This window comes from Sapajus apella, unplaced genomic scaffold, assembly GCF_009761245.1.
Source record: "Sapajus apella isolate SASKATOON/1434 unplaced genomic scaffold, GSC_monkey_1.0 scaffold1, whole genome shotgun sequence".
Classification (NCBI taxonomy): domain Eukaryota; kingdom Metazoa; phylum Chordata; class Mammalia; order Primates; family Cebidae; genus Sapajus; species Sapajus apella.
In genome coordinates, this window is record NW_022436941.1 from 88357882 (window position 1) to 88379254 (window position 21373).

Here is a 21373-nt window from a genome sequence, read left to right on the forward strand (position 1 = left end):
AAGCATGGCGTTTAGGAATACTGAGCACAGTTGAGGATGTTGTAAAGAAAAACCCATAGGAAAATCTTTGAAGACAAAACTCAGTGCCTGTCGGGTGGAATAAGGAGGCTGTAAAAACATAATACTAAATTAAAGGCTAATTATGCAAGAAATAAATGTGATCAGCAAGTGCAGGATTAACAAATCCTCTGAATGAACAAGTCTTGTTAATCCACTGATGAACAAGAAAAGAAATGTCATCAAATATTCAATTTGGCTTTGTGGTAAGTATTTACATAGCCAGAGTAATGTTAACACTTTATGAGTTTGGAAGTTCCAATTATAGGAACAGTTACAATCTACCTTTACTTTGTAACATTAGAGATGACAGAAGTCATCAACTGGAAGTGAAGGAGGGAGTTTTTACTTTCACCTGGTAAAGTATCTTAGAGTTATCTGAACAAGAAATAATGCTAAGTTTGGTACAGAAAGGTACAAAGCAAACTAAGAATTAGCAACACTAGTGACACAGCTATAGCATGAGAAAGGAAGAGTTGGGGTACTATAACTGGCAAAACCACATTTATGCCAATTAGTCCATAAACTATGCCTGTAATTTTCAATATAAGAAATGGAAAGAAGCATATTGTTTAGTGATATGGATTAAACACATTTTAACATGGAGAAGTGAGACTGGTGGGTTTGAAAGTGCATCCTTGCCATTCTTTATACATAGTCTTGTTAGATGTCATTTTTAATAATCATGTACATGCATGCTTTTATAAATTTTTGTAATTATGCAGGAAGTTTTAAAACTAAAAATATATTATAATTTTAAGTGGTAATTATTTTATAGTCTCTTTAGATCTGATGGAATAAACTTTTGATCTATATTTACAAAAGAATTGTATTGGCATTCTTGCTTTTAAAAACCTATTTGTCAGTGACTACTAAATATATCAAGTCATATTTTGCATACAGTATATTACTACACCGATTAGAAAGTTTGCCATTTTATCATTTTTTGAGTTTGACAACTTATACATTACTTATAACATCCAGTTTATTTCATGGTCTGACTACCACTAGGTGTCTTTTTCAATGAGTTGTTTGCTATTTTTATTCACACCACATGGAAGTGATATTTTCATACATTCTTGCAAGTCTTGTTAGGTGTGGGAAAAACAGACAAAAAGAAAAAGCTCCTGTTTTTAGTGTGTTGTATTCTAACAGAGATTACTACCCAATTCCAAATTCACTGGTCACTGTTCAGTACCTCTTTTCTTAGAATAGATTCCTTTTGACCACACCTCCTGTGAAACTTGATCCTTCTCTAGGTTTTCTGATCATGTTTTTCTGGTTCTCCTCTCCCATTTTGGTAGATATTAACAGTACCCTTAACTTAATTAACCACTATGGCTCAGCTGCTTTTAAATCATAAGTTCCACTTTTTAGCCCTTTTCTCCTCATTTGACACATCCTCCCTTAGTGAATTCTCAGTCAGTGATGATGTATGTATTTTCTTCTCTGAGTGCCTGACCTACATAGAGGCGTGAAAATGTGCTATGGGCATCTTAAACTTAACTTGCTGAAAACTAAATTTACTTTGTTTCCCCTATGCTCACTCAAGCATGCTTCCTTATGTCCTAAGATAACACAGTACTTGGCATATAGCAGCAATTATGAAATTTTTGTGTATGAAGGACCTATTAAAACACATACTGCTGTGTCCTAAATCTAGAGTTTCTGATTCAGTAGGTCTGGGGTGGAGACTGTGAATGTGTATTTCTAGTGATACTGGTGGTTTGGCAACCACACCTTGAGAACTATTGGCATACATTAATGTTTATATGCCAATAGTTTTTATGCCAATAATAGTTTGTATGCCAACAAACATCATTTAATGTTTGCTTGATCAATAATTACTATGAATTAATGAATGCTTAAAATAGTAATATAGGTTCAAAATTCAAGCTTAATATGAATAAATGATAAGAAATATTCATAGAACTTTGAAATTTTAGTGTGAAAGAACAAGGAAGATCATTTAGTCAAATATCCTCTTATTGTTGATCAATGAATGAGGTCTGGAAGGGTTAAATGACTTGTGTGAGGAAAAATAATTAGATTCGATCAACCCCGAGCTTCATAAAAAATAAAATAACTATATATGTAACATTTGTACTTAGCCACAAAAGGATTAATTTTTCAAATTCTGAGATGTAGGTAGAGCAAATTATGTTGTCCCTAGATTAATAGGCCTTTGCAAACCAGCACTCGTTTTCCAAAAATGAATAAAATACTACTAAGTTTCCATGCTGCTCCTCATATCTCTGAGATGCATGGAAAAGAAAGTAGAAATGGAGATCTCAATGTGTCGGTTAAGGTTTCAGATTCTCACCACTCCAAGTAGTGTTTGAGCAATCAGTGTGTTGCAGAAAGTAAACAAGATGACACCTACCTACTGGTCCTAAAGAAATAACCCTTTATTTGGCCAGAAATGACAGCCCTTCCATTTGTTGGTGCATACCAGTGACTGTCAAAATGTGGAAGTCCTGGTGTCTTAAGCTGTCTTACTGTTTTCCCAAATGTGAATATTTGAAGGAACTCAACACTACTCCACAGAGTATATACATATTTAGGCTTTTATTTAAGGGCAAAAAATACAATTTAGCAAGACAAAGAGAATAGAGACAAGCATCAGAAATCCAAGAGCCTTTCCACAGCCTAAGCTTCCTGTGGGCCTAATCTTTGGGTAATTGGAGTATGCTGACTCTCTGGCTTAAACTCCCCAGATCTGTGCAGAGTCTTGAGAGAACTCAACCGCAAAGCTCTCATTGGCTTTTTAAACTGTCAAGCCAGACTAGTCCAAACCAGGTACATTCGTTGCAAATCATTAGTGCCGAAGATAACCTTAAAAGGTCTCCAATTGAGTTTCAGACTCTAAACTTTACATCACATAGCCCACTGCCTTCATTTTCAGCCAAGAGCAACAACAAGACACACAAACATCCCCAGAAATAAAGACAGAGCTTTTTAGTCCAGCTGCCAACCAATTTTATCCTACGAAGTGGTCTTGTTGAGAAAGCCACGGAAGCTTCATTTCTATGAACCAGCTACATGAGAAGCCAAGTGGCCTGAATCATAGGTCTCTGGAAGAGGGCCACTAAAGCATGTTGAGGTTGGATAGGCATACAGATTTTGAGCTCTCCAGGAAAAATTGATCTAATTCTTCTTATTTATTTATTGAAAGTCACTTACACAATGGCAGTGATATCACTGGTGCCTAAATTCAAAATACTATCATAATCAAATTACTTCAGAGAGATGTATGTAGGCCTTAAGGATTTAAATAGTTTGGTGGAGTCTGGTTATCAAAGGAAGTCTCATGACACAGTGGTATTTCCTTTGAGGGTACTGGTTCAAAAATGAATGTTCAAACAGCATTATTTTTTTTTTTTTGCAAAATGAAAGTATGTAGGAAAAAATTGAAGAAATGCAATACAATGGGTTGCTGCTTCTCATTAGATAGGTCTATTATCAATTACCACGTATAATTACAATAATTATGGGCAAAGATTGAGGACACCTAGATTTAGTCAGAGTTGTGTTATCAGGAAATATAAAATACACTAAATGTGTTTTACATAAGGAAATGATATTATTTTGGTATCTTTATCCAGTTGTGTTACCAACTATTACAATTTGTACTCAATGCTATAATCTATACAATGAAACAAAATTTTTAAAAACTAACTGATTTTTTTTCAATGTGTGGTCTTGTGACCACCTGCATTCAAAACACCTAGGGATTATTTCTCAAACTTTAAGATGTCATCTGGAAATGTTTTTAAGATGCAAATACTTATTCCATAGGTCTTGGATGAGGCTTGAAATTATTCTCTACTAATAGTCACCCAGGTAATATCCATGCTTATATTGTCCTGTTTGACTAACAGGGATACAATGATGTTACTTACAAAATCCATGTGTGTGTGTGTGTGTGTGTGTGTGTGTGTGTGTGTGTGTGTGTAAACATAAATAGGCAGATATGTCAATAGAATCAATCTCTGGGATTAAGCCTAAAGATCAGCCTTCCAAAAAAGCAACCCCCTCCCCAGGTGTTAAGACAGCCACAGTTGAGGACTATTTGTTTAAATGAACTTCAGTGTATAAGTTAACTTTCAGCTATACAGTAATGTGGATCTAGTCTCACCATGATATTCTTCTAAATCCTAAATTGGAAGCCTCCCATATACTTAGTTCTCAGTAACGTACAGGGCATCTGTGTTGCTGAAGTATGTATGATTTGCAAACACCTGCCAAGCTTCCTGCCTGTAGATTTCAAATTTAGTTAGATTCTCATCTTTTGCTAAAAAGCCTAAGATGAAACCTATTGTACTATCCATACTTAAGAGATTCTTCTTAGAAATAAAAAACCAAACAACTTCATACTTCTTTTAGAACTCGATTTCAAAAAATTGTATAACATTTTATTTTTTCCCCATCACTGGCTTTTTTGTAGCTACTCCCTTAAATTGACTCTTCACTCCCTTTGTGCCTCTTCTTCACATTATCTTAGTTCTTTACAGGAAATGTTCACCTAAATAAAATGCCTTACACAGTATGTAACATGAAAGAGGTACATTAGACCCAAGTGCATTAGTTCCTTCCTCTTAAAAGATATTTTTTGTAACTGAACATTCAAGTGTTATTGAATACAGCAAAATAAAATAATATGATTTCTTATACAGCCTAACAATGTTTTTTAATTTTATTTTTCCCTTCCTTACAGTATAAGCAAGTGGAACAATACATGTCATTCCATAAGTTACCAGCTGATATGCGTCAGAAGATACATGATTACTATGAACACAGATACCAAGGCAAAATCTTTGATGAGGAAAATATTCTCAGTGAACTCAATGATCCTCTGAGAGAGGTAAGATTTATTGCCCTCAGTCTCCATAATAAATGATCATTGTTTGTTTGCTCTTTTCATGGGGAAACTTCTAGTCCATGTTATGACACTACTGTAAAGAAAAACCTAAACTTAATATTAAGATATTTTGTTCTTACCTTCTTTTGCTTTTTCCATATTTAAGCTCTTATTGAAAAAATTATTGGATAATTGCTTTTCTGTTTATGATTCTCAGAACTATTATCTTTTTTGTATTTCTGGCTCTTTAATAAAAATTCCTTCTTGTGACCTCATCGTCCATATCTTCCCCATTTTTCTCTCCCTCATTCTTATCAAACTGATTCTTCTTTTAGATTTCTATTCTTCCTCCAATCTTCACTTTCCTAGATCATCTTATGGACCCTGACAATAGAATGACTTGCTGTGAGCAGTTTATTTCCTATTATCTCATTAAAACACTTTGCAACATTAATAACCACGTCTTTGCTTTGCATCATCTTTCTGTTCCTCCCTAAAAATCTTCCTTCTTCCCACTAGAATATTCAGATTACCCTTAGACCAAAATAGCTGCTTTTGATTATTCATATTTCTTACACTGCTTTGCTCTCTCCTTTCTTTTACTGCCTATCTTCTCAAAAGGTTTCTACATGGTCACTGAATTGTGGTTTGGTCTTAACTTCTTGACCAAAGTCGTTCATTCGAAAGTTGTCAATGACCTGTCATCTTGAACTGTAGCTTCTTCTATAATCCCCACATATCATGGGAGGGACCCGGTGGGAGGTAATTGAATCATGGGGTCGGTTACTCCCAGGCTGTGTTCTCACTAGTGAGTGAGTTTTCACGAGATCTCATTATTTTATAAGGGGCTCTTCTCTCTTTTGCTTGGCACATCTCCTTGCTGCCACTAAATGAAGAAGGTTGTGTTTGCTTCTCCTTCTGCCAAGACTGGAAGTTTCCTGAGGCCTCCTCAGCCATGCTGAACTTGGAGTCAAATACTCCTCTTTCCTTTATAAATTACCCAGTCTTGAGTATGTCTTTATTAGGAACGTGAGAACAGACTATTATAGTAAATTGGTACAGGATAGTTGGCACTGCTTCAAAGATATCTGAAATTGTGGAAGCAACTTTGGAACAGGGTAACAGGCAGAGGTTGAAACAGTTTGGAGGGCTCAGAAGAAGACAGCAAAATGTGGGAAAGTTTGGAACTTCCTAGAGACTTGCTGAATGGCTTTGAACAAAATGCTGACAGTGCTATGGTCAATAAAGTCCAGACTGAGTGTTCTCAGATGGAGATGAGGATCTTGTTGGAGACTGGAGCAAATGTGACTCTTGCTATTCTTTAGCAACGAGACTGGTGGCATTTTGCCCCTGCCCTAGAGATATCTGCGGAACTTTGAAGTTGAGAGAAATAATTTAGGGTATCTAGTGGAAAAAATTTCTGAGCAGCAGAATGTTCAAAAGTTGACAGAGCATAAAACTTTGAAAAATTTGCAGCCTGGCCATGTAGGAGAAAAGAAAAAGCCTACTTTCTGGGAAGAAATTTAAGCCTTCTGCAGAAATTTGCATCAGTGACAAGGTGTCGAATGTTAATCACCAGGATAATGGAGAAAATATCTCCAGGGTATGTCAGAGACCTTGCCAGCAGCCCTTCCCATCACAGTCCTGGAGCTCTAGTAGGAAAAACATGGTTCATGAGTTGGGCCCACTGGCTGCCTGCTGTGTGCAGCCTAGGGACTTAGTCCCCTGCATTTCAGCTGCTCCAGCCATCATCACTAAACAGGGCCAAGGTACAGCTCAGGTTGTGGCTTCAGAGGGTGCAAGCCCCAATCCTTGGGATCTTCCATTTGGTGTTGAGCCTGCGGGGGCACAGAAGTCAAGAATTGAGGTTTGAGAACCTCCACCTAGATTTCAGAGGATGTATGGAAATGCGTAGATGTCCAGGCCGATGTTTGCTGCAGGAACAGGGCCCTCATACAGAACCTATGCTAGTGCAGTGCAGAAGGGAAATGTGAGGTCAGAGCCCCTGCAAAGAGTACTACTGGGGCAGTGCCTAGTGGAATTGTGAGAAGGGGGCCACTGTCCTCCAGACCCCAGAATGGTAGATCCACCGACATCTTGCACCCTGCAACTGGAAAAGCTGCAGACACTCAATGAATGCCAACCCATGAAAGCAGCCAGCAGATGGGCTGTATCCTGCAAAGCCACAGGGACAGAGCTGCCCAAGGCTACGTGAGCCCCTCTTGCATCAGCATGCACTGGATGTGAGACATGGAGTTAAAGGAGATAATTCTGGAGCGTTAAGATTTCACTGCCCTGCTTAATTTTGGACTTGCACAGGGCCTGTAGCTTCTTCATTTTGTCCAATTTCTCCCATGTGGAATGATTGTGTTTACCTGATGCCTGTACCCCCATTGTGTTAGGAAGCAAGTAACTTGCTTTTGAGTTTGCAGGCTCATAGGCAGAAGGGACTTACCTTGTCTCATGCGACTTTGGCTGGTGACTTTTTAGTTAATGCTGAAATGAGTTAAGACTTTGGGAGACTGTTGGAAAGGCATGATTGGTTTTGAAATGTGAGGACATGAGATTTGGGAGGGGCCAGCAGTGGAATGATATGGTTTGGCTCTGTCCCCACCCAAGTCATGTTGAGTAGTAGCTCTCATAATTCATACCTGTCATGGGAGGTACCTGGTAGGAGGTAATTGAGTCATGGAGGCAGTTACCTCCATGCTGCAGTACTTGTGTTAGTGAGTGATTTCTCACAAGATTTGATGGTTTTATAAGGGTTTTCTTCCTTTTTCGCTCATCACTTCTTGCTGCCACCTTGTGAAGAAGGACATGTTTGCTTTCCCTTTTGCCAGAATTGTAAGTTTCCTGAGGCTTCCCCAGCCATGCTGAACTGAGTCAAATAAAGCTCTTTTGTTTATAAATTACCTGGTCTCAGGTGTGTCTTTATTAGTAGTGTGAGAATGTGCTAATATAACTGTTAATTATAGATACTCTGAGATGTTGGGACTACTTTTTATGCTGTTGACAAAACACAGATTCTTAATCTCTCTCTCTCTCTCTCTCTCTCTATATATATATATATATATATATATGTATATATATATATATATATATGTGTGTGTGTGTGTGTGTATATATATATATAGAGAGAGAAAGAGAGAGACATATATATATATAGAGAGAGAGAGACATATATACATATATATATAGAGAGAGGCATGTATATATATATATAGAGAGAGAGACATATATACATATATATAGAGAGAGACAAATATACGTGTATATATATATATATAAATATATAAATAAATATATATATACATATATATGTATACAAATATATATACATATATTTGTCTTTTTGGCTTCTTTAACACTGCAACATTTCTGAGCCACTGAATTTTCATTTTGTATGTTTGAATTTATTATCTCCCATTTCAATTCTATAAATTTTAGCTCTAAGTGCCTGCCTTAAACTTCATTTTCTTAAAAGCTAAATGATATCCCCTGCACCCACACATGAAGTAGGTTATACAGTGAAGTCATTTATCTTCCATCATTAAACCATTTTATCTCTTAAAGTCTCTCTGTATATTTTTTTAGTCATTCTCTCAAGTTATTTGAAATGTAAAACTTTAGTCCAATTTTGCAGCTTTTCTTTTTCTGCGCTGTTCATCCAATCATCAAATACTGTCAATTAACTTTAGCAATACATCTCACACTCATGCCTTTGCTTCCTTTCCCACTGCCATTGTCCTAAACTAAACCATCTCACATAGAATAGTTTCACTGTCACCTTAGTTTGCCTTCCAGCTTTTGGTCTGATTTATCTAACTACCATTTAAAATGCCACCGTCAGACTAATCTTTTATTTGCATGAGTTACTCATTTCTTTGCTCAGAAACTTTCAGTCTTTGCATTATACATTGAGTCAAGTATAGACTCCCTAAGCTCATCTTCCAGTCCTTCTATACTCTGACTCCAGCTATAGCTCCAGCTTTCCTTTCTCCCACTGCCATGTCTGTTGCAAAATGGCCTACAACAAAATTGTGTAACTTGCTGTTTTGAAAAAAATTAATTATAATTTCTCACCTTTACAACATGTATTGCAGAAATGTCTCTCCTCTCTTGGGAAAATTGAATTCAAATAATACCTATTTATTTCTATATATCTTATTTGATCAGACATGAGACTGGATCTTATATCTCCTTTCTCTGGCCCTCAGTGTACTTAGTCCATAACATAAGAGTGCTACTTATTCATTCTACCCATGTTATTTTTTTCACATTTGTTTTCTCCACTTTTGTCTTAAAATTCTGTTTCCTATGTACAAAGAACATTTATTTAGTCTATATTTTCAAATTTTGTTAAAATTCTTAGTACATTTACTATAAATTAAATAACAAATGTTGTTATTCCAACTGATATCTTCACAATTTATATTTAAATTTCTATACCCACTAAAAGTTATTTACATTTTTTGAATAGCCATAAGATAACTGCTAAGAGTTTTTAAAATATGAGGCTAAATATCTCCTATTGGTTAGTTTATTTTGTTGCTACAAATTTCTCAATCAAATTAGAATGTATAAATCTTTTTTCTCTGGGAAACATCATTCAATTTTTTATATTCTGGTAAAAGAAAAAAATAGGCCAGGACCAGTGGCTCATGCCTGCCTATAATCCCAGCACTTTGGGAGGCCAAAGCTGGTGATCACCTGTGATCAGGAGTTTGAGACCAGTCTGTCCAACACAGCAAACTCCGTCTCTACTAAAAATATGAAAGGATTAGCCTGGTGTTGTGGCATGTGCCTGTTATCCCAGCTACTCGGAGGTGGAGGCAGGAGAATTGCTTGAACATGGGAGTCAGAGACTGCAGTGAGCTGAGATCACACCACTGCACTGCAGCCTGAGTAACAGAGGAAGACTCTATCTCAAAAAAAAAAGGTAATAAATATATGAGAGGATTTCAAAAAGATCATAGAAAATGGAATTAAAAGATAAATATAAAAATATTAACTTTATTTTTCCACATAAGCTCCATAATCTCCATCAAGTTCAAGACACTTTTATAAGCAATGATACCAGCTATGTTGTTCATCCCTAAAGAATTAAGGGTCCTGCGAAGTTAACCATGTCAATGCAGTCTGTTTCACATTATTAACTGAAGAAGAATGGGTGCCCTTTACAGATGTTTTTAATATTAGGAAACAAAAATAAATCAAACAAAGCCAAACTGAGACCATAAGATAGATGCCTAATTATGTCTCATCAAAACTCTCACAAAATTGCCCTTGTTTGATGAGCAGAATGGGTGGGAGCCTTGTAGTGGTGGAAGACTGGTGACACTTCCCTGGGTGTTTCTTTGCTAAAGCTTTAGCTAACTCTCTGAAAATACTCTCATAGTAAGCATATGTTACTGTTCTTTGGCCTCCAGAAAGTCAACAAGCAAAATGTCTTGAGCATCCCACAATACAGTTACTATAACCTTTGCTTTTTTTTTTTTTTTTTTTTTTTTTTTTGACAGGTTCTCACTGTCACCTAGGCTGGAGTTCAGTAGTACAATTAGAGCTCACTGCAGCCTTTACCTCCCAGGCTCAAGTGATCCTCAAAGTTTAACCTCCCAACTAGCAGAGGCTACACTACAGGCATGAGCCACCTTTGCTCTTGACCAGTCTGCTTTTGCTTTGACTGGACCGCTTCCATCTCTTGATAGCCATTATTTTTATCAGGTTTTGTCTTCAAGATCATACTTGCAAAGCCATGTTTTTATCTCCAGTTACAATTCTTTGAAGAAATGCTTCAGGATTTTCAACATACTTGTTTAAAATTTTCATTGAAAGCTCTGCTCCTATCTGCAGCTGATCTGGCTACAATGGTTTTGGTACTAATGGAGTAGAAAGTTTGCTTAAGTTTAATTTTTGAATCAGAATTGTGAAAGCTGAGCAAATTCAGATGTCTACAGTGTTGGTTATTGTTTCTGCGATTAATCATTGGTCTTATTCAAATAGGGCAAAAACAGGATAAACTTTTTCCTTGCAAATTGATGCAGATGATTTGCTGCCATGGGCTTCATCTTGAACATTGTCTCATCCCTTCTTAAAATGAGTTATCGATCTGTAAACTTCTGCTTCATTTGGGGCATTTTTTCCATAAAGTTTTTTTAAAGGATTCTTTACAAAACAGTACCAGGAATAAAGATCAAATCAAAAGACAGAAAGATAAGAGAATGAAGGATATATCCCAAGAAGTCAAGGAAAAGTTATCTAGTTAAAATCTCATTGAGGGAACACAGAAAGGATTTTTACAAAAACTTATGGAAATAATGCCCCAATACAGTTTACACTTTCTTCCATCCAAGCTTCAGCATAAATTGGATGTTTGCTTCTGCTTCAATTTTATAATTCATGTTGCTCTGATAGAGGCTATTTTAAAACTGACATCTTATTCTTCTTAGTGCCTCAAACTAGATTCTATTCAGATGTGTTGTAAGAAGTTTCTGCAAGTTTATTTTGATCAAGAAAATGGGAAATCCTTATGAAGAGGACACAGAAAAAGATCACTGTCTGTGAGTGGGCCCTCACTAGACAAAGTCTGCCAACACGTTGATCTTAGATTTCCCAACTTCCGACCTAGAATTGTGAGAAGTATTTTTTTAATTTATAAGCCACCCAGGCTGTGATACTTTTGCATGGCAGCCCAAATTGACTAAGACCATTGCTACACCACGTCTGCCTAGATTATTGTCAGTGAACAATTGTTCAGGTTTCCCTGTCCAAACCTAAATATTGAGACACTTTAAGATATAGAAAATTCACAGTGACAGATAAGGGTTATGTGTTCATCCTCGAACTAGGCTTTATGTCCTGCACACTGAGCTCCACTGGAATTTTCAGCCTTCTGGGAAGTGATTGTAAAGCCATCTTAAAATATTATCATCATTCCACTGTGCACTAAAACACGTGGGTCGGATAGTAAAGGAACATTACTGTCTTATGCAGAAAATTCTTAAGATGCTACCCCAAAACATAGCATTTTAAATTGAAACTATTGTTGTGTGATGTATTCATTATCTCTGATCTGTACTCTCTAGTTGCACTCTGTCTGTGTCCAGTCAAATTTATGAGTCTGCAAAGTTGACTTCAATAATCCCTAGTATCCTCCCCTTTCTACCAGTTGCTGCCTGACCTGGCTTTCCCTGGAGAGCCATCCTTCTTGATTCTCCACCCATCCACTTAATATGCTCTTATTTGTCCCTAGCTGCTGAGAAATATTCAAAATTTCATTGTTTTGGATAGTTTAAATCCCTTTTGTGATTTTTTGTACCACCATTAAGTATATGCATTTTTTTCAGCTATACAACACATAACGGATGAGAACCTACAACTAAGGGGCTGTATCACATCATGATTACCAGATGACCTTCCTTCCACAGCCTCATTTAAATCCAGATCCACTATTAACTAGATGTTCAACTCTGAGCTATTTCTTAGCTTTCATGTACTTCATTTTCCTTATCTTGAAACGTGAATAATGATCATAACTGCTTCACAGAGTTGTAAAGATTAAGGGAGCAAAACATTAAAATGTAGAAAAGTGCCTGGCACCTAGTACGTACACAGTAGAATTTAACTCTTAATGTTACTACAACTCAATGAAAAATCGGATAGAGCTTCATGGCTCTTACATTTTAGGGAGAGACAAACATTTAATTAACCAATTGTATGTAATTGTTTGCAAGTGCTGAAAGGGAGATTCAAAGGGTGTCAGGCCAGTACTCAGGAGGGACAACAAGCCCAGCAATATCATATGCCCCATTTCTTTCGGAGTATATTCAGACAATCTGCTAATAAGCTTCCCCTTCATTTTAATAGCCAGTTTCCTGGAGCCATTGCCTTAGCATCAAAATTTGATATTGAAATGTTAGAATCATAAGACTTATGTATACTTCTGTAAATGCTGGCAGTATATTTAAAAATAAAAAACTAATCAGAAAGATTCAGTGAACTATATCCTTCTGTTTATGAATGCCTGTTGGAATGTGTACAAAGTAGGAATGTCTATTTTTAACATGATCAGACATACTGATTCGATTAGAGCAAAATGGCAAACTTAACTGTCAAGAAAGAGGTTAATGCCCTTCTGAGCCTGTCTCCAAAGTTCAGAACTGATCTATTTTTAAACAATGGATTGTGAAGAGCCATGGGTTTAAAATAGGTACAGATCATGTGTTCCAGTAGAATATAGAATGTCAGTATATTTCATTTTCACAGAGCCTGAATTAGGCTGAGAGTATAATCCCGTCCTTCTGACCTTTAATTTGTTGAATAGACAGTTATGCAAGAAAGCACAATTTGCGTGTATATTTATTTAGTGTAATTCTGAATCATCTTTCTTAAAGTACATACTTGTTGATTTTTTAAATGCCTTCTAAAAATGTGTTTAGTTAAAATTAACTAAAATGGTCAGAATCATATTGTAAAGCTATACCAGCATCTTACAGATTTTAAGATATTCATGTAACAGGCCTAAGTAACAAAAGATTAGCAAAATTATGTAAATGACCTGATTTGGCCACAGTGCCAAAGATATTGCGTCTTTTGGCCTAGAGCTTTTTCCATGCACCTCTGCATTCTATAAAACAAACAGACAAAAATTATTGATTGCTTAATGTGTGCAAGACATTGATCCAGGCATGACAGGGAAGGTAAATTGTAAGATGTGATTTTTTCAGTCTTAGAGAAAGTGCTTACTATATTCTTGGAGAAATGAGATATGAACACATGGGAAAAAAGTATAAGAAAAAAGTAAAATAAGGATACTAGAAATGTAGGAAGTCACATATAGTTAATTAGCAGAGAAAAGAAGACTGGAACTACTAAAATTGTTGAGAAAATAAATGTGTTCACTACATCCTGGAATAGACTGAAAAGGCCTCAGCAGAAAAAGTTTGCACTAAATCTGGAAGCACATGTGGAATTTCAGTAGACAAAGAGGATACAAGATGTAAAGAACATTGGGTAAACAGACAGCAAATATGCCTATATTTCCAAAATCTAGTTGCTTTTTCAGCTTCTCATTTGGTTCAAAGAAAAGGGAAAATAAACTGGAGAATAAATAACTTTTATTCTACAGTGGCCTAAGTTATACCTTTATATATGTGCAAATACAATTAAAATATAAGCTTGTTTTCGTTGTTATAATAAACCATGCTGTTTTTCTGCAGTTATAATAACCATGATTATTTTAAGTGATCTCAGAGAAAAGAGCTAAGTAATAGAACTCAAACCAAAATTATGAAGATAATTGGAAGCCAAACTTGAGAAGCCGCAATTATTGCTAACAAGTCAATCCAGTCAATGGCATCACGCATTAATATAATTAAGATTAGATACCATCTCACCCCATTAAAATGGCTTTTATCTAAAAGTCAGACAATAACATGCTGGCAAGGATGTAGAGAAAACGGAACACTTGTACACTTTTGGTGGGAATGGAAATTAATGCAACCACTATAGACAACAGTTTGAAGGTTCAATATGACAGACATGCCAAGAACATATACGGAGGAATAGTTTCTTCAATAAATGGTGCTGAAAAAACCAGGTATCTATATGCAAAAGAATAAAACCAGCCCCCTATCTCTAGCCATGCATAAAAATAAAATCAAAATGTATTATAGCCTTAAATCTAGGGCCTCAAACTATAAAACTACTACAAGAAAACATTGAGGAAACTCTCCCAGACATTGGTCTGAGAAAAAAAATTGCTTCAGGAATACCCTGCAAGCACAGGCAACCAAAGCAAAAATGGACAAATGGAATCACATTAGATTAAAAAGCTTCTGGACAGCAAAAGAAACAACAAAGTGAAGAGAAATCCCTAGAATAGGAGAAAATATTTGCAACATACCCATCTAATAAGGGATTAATAACCAGAATTTATATGGAGCTCAAACAACTCTATAGGGAAAAAAAGTCTAATAATCCAAATAAAAAATAGGCAAAATATTTGAATAAACATCTCAAAAGAAGACATACAAGTGGCAAATGGGCATATGAAAGATGCTTATCATCTCTGATCATCAGAAAAATGCAAATCAAAACTACAATGAGATATCATCTCAGCCCAGTTAAAATATTTATATCCAAAAGACAGGCAATAACGAATGCTGGCGAGAATGTGGAGAAAAGGGAACGCTTGTACAGTATTCATGGGAATGTAAATTAGTACAACCACTATGGAGAACAGTTTGGAGCTTGCTCAAAAAGCTAAAAATTGAGCTACCATTTGATCCAGCAATCCCACTGCTGGGTATGTACCCAAAAGAAAGGAAATCAAATATCAAAGAAATATCTTCACTTCTATGTTTGTTGCAGCACTGTTCACAACAGCCAAAATTTGGAAGCCACAGAAGTGTCCTTCAACACGTGATTGAATAAAGAAAATGTGATACTTATACAAAATAGGTACTATTCAGCCATAAAAAAAAAAAAGAATGGGATCCTGTTATTTGCAACAGTATGGATGGAATAAGAGGTCACTATGTTAAGTGAAATAAGCCAGATACCAAAAGACAAACTCACATGTTCTTACTTTATTTGTGGAATCTAAAAATTAAAACAATTGAATTCAGGAAGAAATAGAGTAGAAAAATGGTTACCAGAGGCTGGAAAGCATAGTGGGAGGATAATGGGGAGGTTGGGATGCTTACTGGGTACAAAAAGAAGTAGAATGTTTTCTGTTATTTATGGCATCTGAAAATCAAAGCAACTGAACTCATGGAGATACAGAGCAGAAGGATGGTTACCAGAGGCTGAGAAGGTTAGTTGGGTAAAGGTGGGGTTGATTAATGGGGTACAAAAAAATAGAAAGAATGAATAAGACCTAGTATTTGACAGCACAACAAGGTGACTATAGTCAACAAAAACTTCATTATACATTTAAAATTAATTAAAGTAGTATAATTGGATTGGTTATAACATGAAGGATAAATACTTAAGAGGATGGATAGCCAACTTTCTATGATGTGATTACTACTCATGCAAAAATATCTGTATTACTGTACCAAAATATCTCATGTACCCCATAAATACATACACCTGCGATGTAACCACAAATACTTTAAGAAAAGATTGGAAAGATTCTTGTGCTAGGTAAAGCTTACATTTTGCATCCAGGCTATACACTGAGGTATATATAAATTTTAAAAAGATAATACTGTTTTCCAGAGTTTAAAGTCAGAACCATTAAAGCAGCATATGTAAAATACCATTTGTCTTACTTATACAAACCAATTTCTGTTGTTTAAAATATACCCCCAGTTGACTTACATAGCTAGAGCTTCATATTGTTAAATTATGCAAATTATTAATATATCTAATATTTCATTTTGAACCTTGCCTTGGCAGAATGTACAGTAAGATAATATATGCTACCTGGATGAATTACTGATGATGATGGTGGTGATGGTAGTGGTTTCAATGAAGATAATGATGATCTTGATTTTTAAAAATCCACTCTAGGTAGAACAGCATATGATGTGTTGGGGTAGTTTGGTTTTGCTGTCATTGCAGTCATCAGATAAATTACTTAGTGAGCTTATGTGCAGGTGTGAGCTCTTGAGTTGAATTCATAGTGGTGATTTAATATATACATGTTGATTTTGTGAAGTAAAATACTAATAAGTCTAAAATGAAATAAATGATATATAAATCTCTGAAATATGTTGTGCCTTAGCTTGATATTCTAAAAATACTTCCCCGTTAAAGTTATGCACAGGATTTACACTCCTAAAATGTTTATTTATAATTGTAAATTAGGGAAAATAAATCTATTTTATAGAGATGTGACTAGCCTAGTGTCTGTTCCCTGGGAAGCTGTGTTTGTGTTTAAATTAGGCTTTGTAATAAGCAAAACACTTAAGAACCCAGGGTGAAATAAGTGCTCAATAATATTATTTTTACAATGATTGCTGCCCTAAGATCTTAATACTGATATTAATATATTTAAATATTGTCATCGCCTAAGGTGAATTTTATACTTTGCCTGACATAAATGTGAGCCATTTCTACCTGGTCAACGCCAAAGATCATAAGCAGGAAAACCTAGAGAAGGCTAAGAATTATATCTCAAAAACTAATGAAGAAAAGTAGACATTTGACATTTATCTCAAACTGAAATTTTATAATCCAAATCATATATTTCAAGGAAAAAGTGGTTACATAAAGTAAGACAATACAAAGACATATAAAATAAAATTTTTAAAGTTTTTGAAAGTGACTTCCTGGTAAATTTTACCTATTAGAAATTATCTCCTTATTAAGCAACACAGGCTTTTGAGAGAGATAAAATGTCCCAATATATAGACTAATTTGAGGAAAAATATATTTTAAAATATATTTAAAGGCATGAGTATACATTAGTAGGTCAGGACACATCAATACCAAAGAGGCATATTTGATGGTTATGAAATAATCTATAAAACAATTGTATCTAGTAATAAGAATTTCTTGCATAGCTATCTCACTGAGAAAGAAAAACAAATGACATAATTCATTATTGTTTGTCTATTAAAAATTCTTTACGAGTCATTTAAACTTAGTTTCCTTTTTTCTAATGCTGCATTTTTAATTTTTTCTAGGAATGGCAAGATGATTTTACATATATATATATATACAGGTAAAATGTTTCTGTAACTACAGAAAACATATATATGTAAAATAGATATATGATTTTACATATGTACATATATATGTACATATATATGTAAAATGTTTTCTGTAACTGCAGAAACATATATATGTAAAATCATCTTGCCATTACATAGATGTATATATGTATATCATATGTATATATGATCAGGCTTGTGAGTTTATTTGGTAGTTGTCATACAAAAATAAGTTTTAATGTTCCAATGAACTGTTAATATATCAGCAATTTTCTTCCTTATATTTGACCAAATTCAATTTCTTAAAGCAAAACAATGTAAACTCAGTATTTAATAACTCCTCAAAAATTTTTGTATGCCAAATGCAGCATGGCATCATGGTTTGTATCGTGGAACAGAGACAAACACAAGTAGAAACCTAATCAAATTCAAAGTCTGGAGTTTAATAGTAATTCAGCAATGTTGATTTCTTGGTGTGACAAATGTCCTATAGTAAAGTAAGAATTAAACCTTTAAGAAAATTGTGTAAGAGACACATGGACACACTCTATATTGTTATGCATTTTTTCATGAACCTAAAATTTTTCCAAAGTAAAATTTCTTGTTAAAAATCTCTATATGTAATTGGAGGGAGAATGGTCTTTGCCCTGCTATCTGGAATCTCTTTGACTGCTCCAACTTATTCTGTAAAATTAAGATAGTAATACCATTCTCTCATGGTTGTAAGAAGGTTAAATAAGATGATCAGTGTATAGGAACTTTCTCAGCTATAAATCATGGTACCTGTTTGTTATTATTTCAATCCAAATTCTTGCTGGATGACAGGTATCTCTGAATTTTAGATTCTGGTGGAAAGATGAAAATTTAGATAACTTTCCCAAAGGTTCTACAGTGTAACATAAATAGTGTTAAAACATTTTTAAAAACTCCAAAATATCTATTCCCCCTATCTATAAATATATATGAGTCATTGCAAAAATAATTTATTCTATGATCATTTGTTTTATAAACTTCTCAGGCACCATCTCTTATGTACAATATGTTCATTAAAAGTTGGACTTTTTCTTACTTCCACTGAATCTAGGAGACGGAAAGGGGAGTGGAGCAGATCGTCTTATTGTAACCAGAGAGATCCAGACTCCTGTGCCTTTTCCTTGGTTTTTCCTAATGTTATCTCCCACTCACCACATCACCAGTCTTTTTCTGAATGGCATTGTTTATTTTTAAGACTTCAAAAATTGACCCTATGCTAATATTGTATAATTCTGCTTATGGGAAGTCCCTAGTGTATGCAAATTGACAGATGCAGAAAGTAGAACAGAAGTTACCACGGGCTGGAGAAGGGGAGGAAAGTGGCAGTTCTTTAATGGTTACAGAGCTTCTGTTGGGAATGATGAAAAAGGTTTAGGTATAGACAGTGAGGATGTCACACATAGTGAACGTACTGACAAATTGTATACTTATGAATAGTCAAACTCTAAGTATCATTACATATATTTACACAGTTTTTTAAAAATAGTCTTGAAAATGGCACCCAATCTTTACTCTGTTTTCCTAATCTCCAAAACCATTCCCATCTGCCTGCCACTTTTATCTGAATGTCAAAGATGCTTCATATGCAATACAGTTTTTAAAAAATCATTCCTCCACATCACTAAATATTTTTTAAATTTATTGTTTCTCAAACTGAAAAACTCAGAAGGTCTTGAAGTGTGTAGAGTGGATCGTGTTCCACATCTATGCATAGTAGACGTCAATATGCTTATAATTGCTTATAGTGCCTCTGCCACAGTTCACTTTCAGAGCAGTGGTTGAGTAGTCCTACCTTGATCTGTGGTTTCCCTTTCCACAGTTTCAGTTCTTTACTAGAGATCAACTCTGGTCTGAAAATATTAAATGGAAAAATCCAGAAATATGCAATTCATAAGTTTGAAATCTTGCACTATTCTGAATAGTGGGATGAAATCTCCTTTGGGACATGAATCCTCATTTGTCCAGTGGAGTCACAGTGCCTGAGTCACTTCGTAGTCATTTGGTTATCCGGTAAACTGTTACTGTATCTTTGTGCTTGTTTTCAAGTCGCCTTATTTGACTTCTCCAAATAAATGTTGAAGTGCAAATACCTCAGCATGTATTTAGATACAGGATATTTGAAAAGGTAATTACATTACCACAAAGCACATCAGTAGTGATGCTGGTCATTGGATATGCCAGAGAAGCCATAAAATAAGCAAAAAGGTGAAAGTTCTCCACTTAATATGAAAGAAAAAAATTGTATGCTGAGATTGCTAAGATCATCTGTAAAAATGAATCTTCTATTCATGAAATTGTGAAGAAAAATAATGTGCTAGTTTTGCTATGACACCTCAAACTGCAACAGTTACATCCACAATGCATGATAAGTGCTTAGTTAAGATGAAAAAGGCATTCCATTTGTGTGTGGAATATGTGAACAGAAATGTGTTATGATTGATAGCAAATGGGTTCAGCACTGTCTGAGATTTCAGGCATCCACATTTCCCCACAGAGAACGGGGGACTACTATAGTGATACATCTTGGCAGATCTTCAGAAGGGGCAACTTCATCCTTCTTGTCGCATTTTGATCAGCCTGGCTTGCTGTATTAGTTTTTTAAGGCTGTCATGACAAAATACCACAAATTGGGTGGCTTAAACATTAGAAATTTATTTTTTCACAGTTCTGGAGACTGGAAGTCTAAGATCAAGGTATTGGCAGGTCTGGTTTCTTCTGAGGTTTCTCTCCTTGGTTTGCAGAGGGTTTCCTTTTCTCTGTGCTTGTACATCCCGGATGTCTTTTCTGTGTTTCCAAATTTCCTGTTCTTATAAAAGGACACCAATCAGACTGGATTAGGGCCGACCCTGACGACTTCATTTTAAGTTAATTACCTCTTCAAATACCCTGTATCTAAATACATTCTGAGGTACTGGTGCTTCAACATATAAATTTTTGTTTATACTTTGAAGCAAAATAACAAATGCTAACACATGTAATGTCCCATGAAAATCTAACTAAAGTGAGAGTAAAAGAACGTTTAATTTATGTGAGTACTCTTGTCTGATTTTAGGGCCTGACTTGATTTCCATAGGTCCTCATGCACATATACATATATTGTTATGTATGGATTGTTTCTGTTGCTTTCTTAACAATGAAAATTAATCTATGTGGATTATATAGTAAAATTTCAAATATAAGTTTTTACCAAATTCTCCAAGTCATCTTAGAATTAAGTCTTCAGATTCACTCTGCTATCGGTGGTCTTCTCTTAATCATATTTTTTAGTTCAGCATACTTCTGGATATTTATTTGTTGTGTGTGCTCCTTAAAAATTAATCGCTTTTTTAATCACCTAAGGCAGGCTTAACTCTATTGGGCAAATCATCCTTACACCTTGCTACAGACACTGGAGCTAAATTGCTGGAGCTTACAGAAATCTAATTACTGCTTTGAGCACCTGATACCACATAGTAAAGCAGAGATACAGAGTCGCTAATGAACAGTCTCCTTATCAATATACAGTTACTTAATTTCAGGATTTTTAATTTTAATTTTTTGTCTGCTACATTTTTTTCCTTTGTAATCAAATGGAAGTGACACTGAGAGAGTTTTATATCATCTACTGTCACCCTGCATGGTACCTTAACAGAACAATATGTTCCTATGTTCCAGGAAGGCAAAGCAGTGGAACTATGCTAACACAAAATTAATTTCGAACTTCATTTGCATTCATATTGTAAAGTTTATATGTGATTAAATACCTTAGAGCTAAATTAAA

At 35.1% G+C, this 21373-nt stretch overlaps 1 protein-coding gene across 1 annotated transcript in view; it reads left to right on the top strand.

Moving 5' to 3' along the window:
• HCN1 (hyperpolarization activated cyclic nucleotide gated potassium channel 1) overlaps positions 1-21373 on the top strand; it is a 378126-nt gene that overhangs the window by 302993 nt on the left and 53760 nt on the right. Inside the window, exon 5 of the mRNA XM_032281138.1 lies at positions 4775-4921. Coding sequence (XP_032137029.1) covers positions 4775-4921 — 147 coding nt within the window. The remainder of the gene's footprint in view (positions 1-4774; positions 4922-21373) is intronic.